Here is a 7,228-nt window from a genome sequence, read left to right on the forward strand (position 1 = left end):
ACATGAATATTGATAATTGGTCGGTGACTAGGCAACAGGTGCACTGCCCTGTCTGCAGGTTGCTGTGTTCATGGGGCAAAAGCACGAAAGGAATGCGGCTCTCGCCCAATAGCAAAACAACGATACTGCCGTCCCCGCCCACATCCTGAGACTACAAAAGTGCCGGGGAACTGAATCGAGAGCATCAGACAGCCCTGGAACTGCACTGGATAAGCTGTGGCTGAATCAGAACCAGAACGTGGATTATTGAACGATTATTATAAGTGATTATATTTTCCATTGCTGGAACATCATGACCTGGGAGGACAGTGATACTTATGCTATGGCAGAAGATTTAGAGAAAAAGTAAGCAATCGCAATGTTATACGTTTGAATGCATGATACTGCTATATAATATCGTGACAATAAATGATATTGGCCATAAGGCATCACATCTGTATCTATACTAGTATCGTGTCTAACCAGCTGTCTTGTTCCGTAGGATGCAGTCTGCAAGTGCAGCTATAGAAGAAGTCTTGCTGACATCTCAGAGGACTGACTCGCTGACAGTAGGAGTCTACGAATCTGCAAAGCTCATGAATGTGTAAGTTTTATGGATCACTTCTATGAGTGCCTGCACGTTGCAGATCTCCCATTCCTGATGCTTAAAATGAGGTAGATGGGCATATTAGGCAAAACTTCCTTAGCATGGCATGGGTATTGCAGGCATTGTGTGAAGCTGATGAGTTGATTTGAGTGCAGACCCCATAATATGGATTATTTGTTTAATTCGGAGGCATCGTTTGCTATTCAGTTTCCTAAACCCACTTATAATTTGTAGGTGCCTGATTTATTTAAGCATCTTAGACATTTTTAAGTATGAACATCTTGATGAAGGTCCCCTTTATGGTACCTAGTGTTTTTTATGGGCCTCAAGAGATACTTAAATGTATATACATGACCTCTAACCTGTTGTTTTTATGTTTTATGCAGAGATCCAGACAGAGTGGTACTTTGTCTCTTGGCTGCAGATCCAGAACATGAAAATGATATTGCTTTGAAGATACACTTCACTTTAATACAAGCTTTTTGCTGTGACAATGACATTAATATTGTGAGACTGTCTGGACTTCAGCGGCTGTCAGAGATCATTGGGTCAAAAACAGAAGCAAGCTCAGAGCCTCAGGACTTGCACTGCATCCTGGTTTCGGTAAGTTTATTTGCAGGTGTTTTTTGATACAATATTTTGAGAAAAGATAGTTGCATATTAAATGTAAAACTGCATAGAGACATTAATCCAATTAACCCTCAGCATGCCAAAAGAGATGCTGTAGATTGCTAAATTGACAGTATTAAAATGTTCTCTGGTGAACATAGGCTGAAATGTATTCAGTCATTATTCAATCATATTCACTCCACTTTTTCCTGGTGGCTTATCTCTGTTTAAGAAGGCTGCCAAATACAGTATTTGATTAGTTCTTCATAAAAGCCAATTTTATAAGGCAAAATATAATATATGTACTGGACTGAAAAGTTGTACCACTTAAACAACCATGTGAGTGCACCTCTGTCTGTAGGCAGCTGTCCAATAGCAAGTTAAAGGGATAGGAAAGTCAAAATTAAAATTGCATGATTCAGTTAGAGCAGGTCATTTTAAGACACTTTTTACTTCTATTTTCAAATGTGATTTGTTCTCTTTTTATCCCTTGTTGAAAAAGCATACACACATCTCCTACACTAGTAGGAGCTAGCTGCTGATTGGTGCCTGCACACATTTGTCTCTTGTGATTGGCTGCCTATATGTGTTCAGCTAGCTGCCAGTAGTGCAATGGTGTTCCTTCAGCAAAGGATACAAAGATAATGAAGTCAATTGAAAAGTTGTTTAAAATTGTATGTTCTATTCAAATCATGAAAGAAAGTTTTGATGTTCCTGATCCCTTTAATCCATTAATGCAATATATTACTCTGTAGATGTTACTTAATGTCTAATGTATGTAATAGAACCTACATTTGTGAAATTCTATTATGCATTGTTTTGTGTGTGTGCAATTGTCCTTCTTCCACTTATTCTATCTTTATTCTTTACAGAATCCAAATGCAGATTCCAGGAAGTGCTCCAGTTTGGAAGAAATCTTCAGGTACTGTGCTGAATGCAGACGCAGAAATCAGTGGGTCCCCTTCATACCACTAATGGAACAATGATCAATATGGACTGAATACTAAACATTAACCCTAGTGATGTTACCGTGACATCAACTCAGAATATGATTTGGTGAATTTTGGCTACAGCTTCCTCCATATTGGCAGTGAAAGTGGCTACAAAACAAAAACCTACTGATGACTTTGCACTTACAGAGGATGAAGAAAATATTAGACTTTACTTTTTTTATGTTTAATTGTTTTATTTTACGAAGGAGCAGCTGGATCTGCACCCAATCTATTTTTTTTATGAACAGAAGAATGGCAGACCTGATAAACGCACACTTTGTTTTATATTTGTTCGGAGGTTTAAAAGACCACGGAAACTCTTCCTGGACAAGACACGTTTTTGGGTATCAATATATATCTTCCGGCTTCCTGTTGGAGACTTTGAAAATATAAAACCATTATCTGGCATACATGGTCTTCAGTTTTTGGTCTTAAACTGAAATAAAATCTACTCTCTTTAAACTACAAAGCCAGTGTGTGCCTAAAGGGCTCTGAGCTACGACAACAACCACCTGTGGAGCTGTAATCATTCTTGTGCAAATGGATGCTAATAAATACATTTCTATGTTTAACATACTTTTATAATAAATTATTTTGTACCAAATTTAGCCTTGGATTTTTGTTTTATCATTTCCAAAATAGAATCACATTAGAAGGTACATTTATGAGAAATTAGATCAGGAACAAAATTGCACTGTATTTGCTACATAAATAGAATTCTTAAGTGAGATAAATTAAAAAAAATATGAGTATATTCATATCTGGGTGAGAGCATCTGTTACATAATTTCACCTGCTTTAATTTCCCCAGAATACAAAGATGTCTGTGCAGGATTTAAGTGTTTAACACAAATAATCTAGTTGCAGATAACAAAGTGTATACAATGCATTATGCAATACATATTCAAGAGCGTGTAACACGAAGAAAAACTGTTTTATTGTTCTGTTATCACCCCTCACCATGTCAAGTATTTAGGATTTTCCTTTATAAGCGAAAGAAAAGTAACGTACTTATTAACCATGCATGCTCAATTAATCATAAATAGTATTTGCATTTACCACAAACTTATTTACTTTTAAAGGCTATAAGCCCTCCCTTAATGACAATAAACAGATTTACAATGACCACAGAAAGGGCACAACACACATCCATTTGTGTTACAGTCTTTTTACATTTGAAGAGAAAGTACCCATCTTAGCAATAGCTGTCTCTAAAATATTAGTACTTGTCAATAGACAACTGATTTGATTCTGTGGTTCTGCATAAGACTGGGAAGCAATTAATTAGCAAGATAATAAGAGGTGCAGAATTGAGGGAACATGTCAGGTGGCATTATGAAAAAAAACTGGGTGAGGGCAGTGTAATTCTATAAAATTTTCTGCTCTTCATAAATGTTATTTAAGCTTTCCAAAACACAAATTAATTGCATAATTTATCATAATTTAAATTATAATTTGAGAAAAAAACATTGAAACATTGGAGTGCATTTTAAATGGCTTAAATTTTAGCCAGATGGTCAGTGAAATCAGCCTGGTGGTGTGCCCATTAAAAAGGTTGTGGGAGAATGCTGATAAGTAAAAGTTTCACAAGAGGGCTGCTTAGTGGAATAACCATATTGTAAGCATAATCCTTATATATTCTTCTATGGGGCGGAACTACCATTGGTACAGTGGCACCAGGTGCTGGAGGGGCCCATAACAGCCAGTCTATACAATAGGTATGCGCATAATGTTTACAATCTCAATGCAAGGGAGCCTTTTATTAGTGCAGTTTGCAGGTCTATCTATCCTCAACATCATTATATAGAACAGCATGTATATTATTTCTATTGCTTACTACTGGGTTGCCTATGGGGGGGCCCAAAAAAACTTTGCACCAGAGCCCTCTGTTGATTAGGTCCGCTACTGATTAGTTGTCTCCTTACTGTGCATTTCTTACTTTTCAGAAGCATAGCATGGGCTCAGTGTCAGATTGGTTGGACCATTTTGCGTGACTAAGGAATAAACAGTATATTTTTCTTTACATAATATATGTACTATATATATATATATATATATATATATATATATGTATGTATACGCAAACAAAATATGCACTCAGGATTTCTATGCAAAACAGGTCAAAATGTAATGACGTTTCTGGGTCAATGTAAACCCCTTCTTGAGAACCTACTGTGTGTGTAAATATATTGTATACCATAACAAGGGAAGTGTTATGTCAAACAAGGATAAATCTGTACACTAACTCAGACAAGCAGACTTTCTGCTGTAGAAGCACAGTGCCTATAATACAGTAATAGTCTAAACAACGCTAAGGTAATGGAATTGTACGATAAATACACAAAACACGAGCTTGACAAGCAACTAGCAGTGTGTAATATTTATGGATCACATGAAATTAGCTTTGAGAATTGCATATGTCATTATACAACACTGATCCAAACAAGTATAGGAGATGTAGTATTCCCATTATGTCAAAACTATACTTAAGTTCTCCCCTTTATAGCTGCAAAAAAATCCCAAAATGCCCTGCCAAGAAACACATCAGGTCTATTTTGAATTGGATTAGCTTTAACACATCCACTTTTATTATACAATGGAGGGGCCCTTCTTAGATTCTTGCACCTGGGCCCTGTGGTTTCTAGTTGCGCCTCTGCTTCTAAATAAATAAAAATGTCTCCGTTTGCAGAAACATACTAGGTCTTCTGCAAATGCTCTACTCCTCTTCAGAAAAGTGTTGTATTGGCCCAAAAAAAATAAAGGGAAATGTACCTATCCACTTGTGTTATACAGATATTTAAAAGGTTTGCTCCAGGAGTTTAGGGAAGTGTTTTTGAGACATAACTTGCATAGAAACAAAGGAATATGTTACAAGCAGGTGCATAACAATAGGGATCTCAAAGGTCTCAACTGAGAGTGGGCACCAACCTCTAGGGAGCATATCTTGGAAAACAAGGCTCACAGTTTCAGGAAAGTGTATTTGCCTTTACAAATATGATGGTGGTGGTGTCTTCAAGATGGCCACCACTGTGTTGATGAACAGAAAAATCTGCCACTAAATGTATACAGGAAGACACTGCAAGTGCATATCATCTGGTGCCTACTTACCCAAGGAAAGGGATGACTAATAGTCAAAGAGAAACATCTGCAATTATGTGAAATATAGGCACCTGGTATCAATCAGGCATGCTAATGAATTATTCTATTAGGAGTTTGAGGTGCTTTGGAAAGGGGGATGTTTAAGTGTAGTGCCAATCATTGCCTTTGCCTTGGAACCCAATGAGGCCTAGTTACACTCCTGATTATAAGTTTAGTCTATAATGTTCAAAACTAAATTAATCTAATGACACTTTTTTTTAAAGAAATTGTAAAATAGCTGATTTAAGTGAAGTAAATAAATATATATCAGAAGCATTGTATGCTTTTAATATAAAGAAATCATTGCTTCTGTATACGTTCCTTCAAATCAGATTTTATCAAACATTTAAAAATTGCATCTGTTGTACAAAGAGGAAAAAAACACTATATTCATGTCTAGTTCTATTGAAAATGCAATTAGAGTATGTGACATTAACATCCATTGTAGTGAGGCTCTTACAGTGTTTTCATAACTAACAAATATATATTTTAAAATGTTCTATGATGCTATTTATTATATAACTTCTATAGGAGTTGTCACCAGGGCCAGTTTGGGAATGAAAAGCAGCCCTGGAAAAACAAGCCCGTAGAATACACATGCCCCATTTTTGTTCAAGGGATTACTGTGATACTTTTCTTCAGAATTAAAATATATTAGTTTGTAAATATAAAATGCTAGATTGTTGCTATATTGGCACCCTACAATCCAATTTCACCTGTGACTCCCTTTCACTATGTTAAAATGAATATTATTGTGTGATCTGGAGAAGTAATTCAAAACAGTGTGTCACTCTGTCTCACAGTGCGTTTTGACTAGACACTAGAAACATTAAAAGAAAAGCTACTAAATGGTACATGGTCCAGGAAATAATACTTTAAAGAAAATAATTTGTGACCCTAGTATGTATATCTCAAGGGAAAAAGAGATATGGTAAAGCTGAATCGCCCCACAGGCAGCACTACCCCCTTCCCCACCGGAAAATCTCCTAATGTCCTGGTAGGCCAGTCCAGCCTTGGTTGTCACATAATCATAGCTAGGTCAGATATCTCTATCACAGATAGTGCATGCCCAATGGTACATTTTCAGAAATGGGTCCTGCCCTATCTAGGAACTTACAACTACAAGCTTACACTTTGGGGTAACTGGTAAAAAACAAAAAAAAAAAACACCTTATTTTAGATATGCAAAGGGGAAAAAGCTGCACTGGGTACTGGGAAATCTGTTAATTCCCTAACACCTCAGCACAACAATTTTTAGCTCGTATATGCCCAATATTTTTCTCAGAATCAGACCATCTATGCAAACAAGGATCCTGCTAGTCTATCAAGGATGATTTATTTACATTAAAATTAATAAATACAATATTTGGAGAGCATAATAGTGTAATGGCATCAGGCCATAGTAGAACTACCCTTCAAAGTGTGCTTTCCTCTAAATACTGTTACCTTAGACAAAGGCCTTGTTTGCAAAGGTCAAAAATATAATCGTCAAATATTTTCTTTGACTCATATAAACAATGTACTTTAAATGTTTTTTTTAATTGCTTTTTCACAAAATGGATGTTTTTCTGTTGAATAGATGCACTTTTTAGTCTCCACTAATGCAGCTGTGGGAGTTGCTGCTGTCATTTAATGAGCATTTAAACCTAGGTATGTAACATGTCTTTGTTCCAATTCAAATATATGCAACTTTTTAACATTTCATGCAGACATTTTATTTTTAACATTTACTATTGCTGGTCTTTCATATGCACAATATATTTGTGTGTGTTTGTACAAATTGTGCTATATTGTTTTGCGTTTTCTAGTATTTTTAATTGCATTTTTCTGCCATCCCGGAATTTGAGCCAGTATCAAGATACAGTTACAGTGCTCTTTATTAGATCTCCTCTTGAAACTACAAG

The 7,228-nt window shown here is 36.0% G+C and overlaps 1 protein-coding gene across 1 annotated transcript; it reads left to right on the plus strand.

Moving 5' to 3' along the window:
• Positions 1 to 200: 200 nt before the first annotated feature.
• GADD45B (growth arrest and DNA damage inducible beta) lies at positions 201 to 2,791 on the plus strand. The gene is made up of 4 exons (XM_053700653.1): positions 201 to 345; positions 482 to 583; positions 973 to 1,189; positions 2,068 to 2,791. The coding sequence occupies exons 1-4, from the start codon at positions 293 to 295 to the stop codon at positions 2,179 to 2,181; spliced, it is 486 nt and encodes a 161-aa protein (XP_053556628.1). The 5' UTR covers positions 201 to 292; the 3' UTR covers positions 2,182 to 2,791.
• The last annotated feature ends 4,437 nt before the right edge of the window (positions 2,792 to 7,228 follow it).

This window comes from Bombina bombina, chromosome 2, assembly GCF_027579735.1.
Source record: "Bombina bombina isolate aBomBom1 chromosome 2, aBomBom1.pri, whole genome shotgun sequence".
Taxonomy (NCBI): domain Eukaryota; kingdom Metazoa; phylum Chordata; class Amphibia; order Anura; family Bombinatoridae; genus Bombina; species Bombina bombina.

Excerpts from the sequence above, each read along its gene's own strand:
- GADD45B (XM_053700653.1), top strand. The coding sequence starts at position 293 with ATGACCTGGGAGGACAGTGATACTTATGCTATGGCAGAAGATTTAGAG. Across the intron at positions 584-972 it reads TCTGCAAAGCTCATGAATGT|AGATCCAGACAGAGTGGTAC; the intron begins GTAAGTTTTATG and ends TGTTTTATGCAG. Across the intron at positions 1,190-2,067 it reads TGCACTGCATCCTGGTTTCG|AATCCAAATGCAGATTCCAG; the intron begins GTAAGTTTATTT and ends TATTCTTTACAG.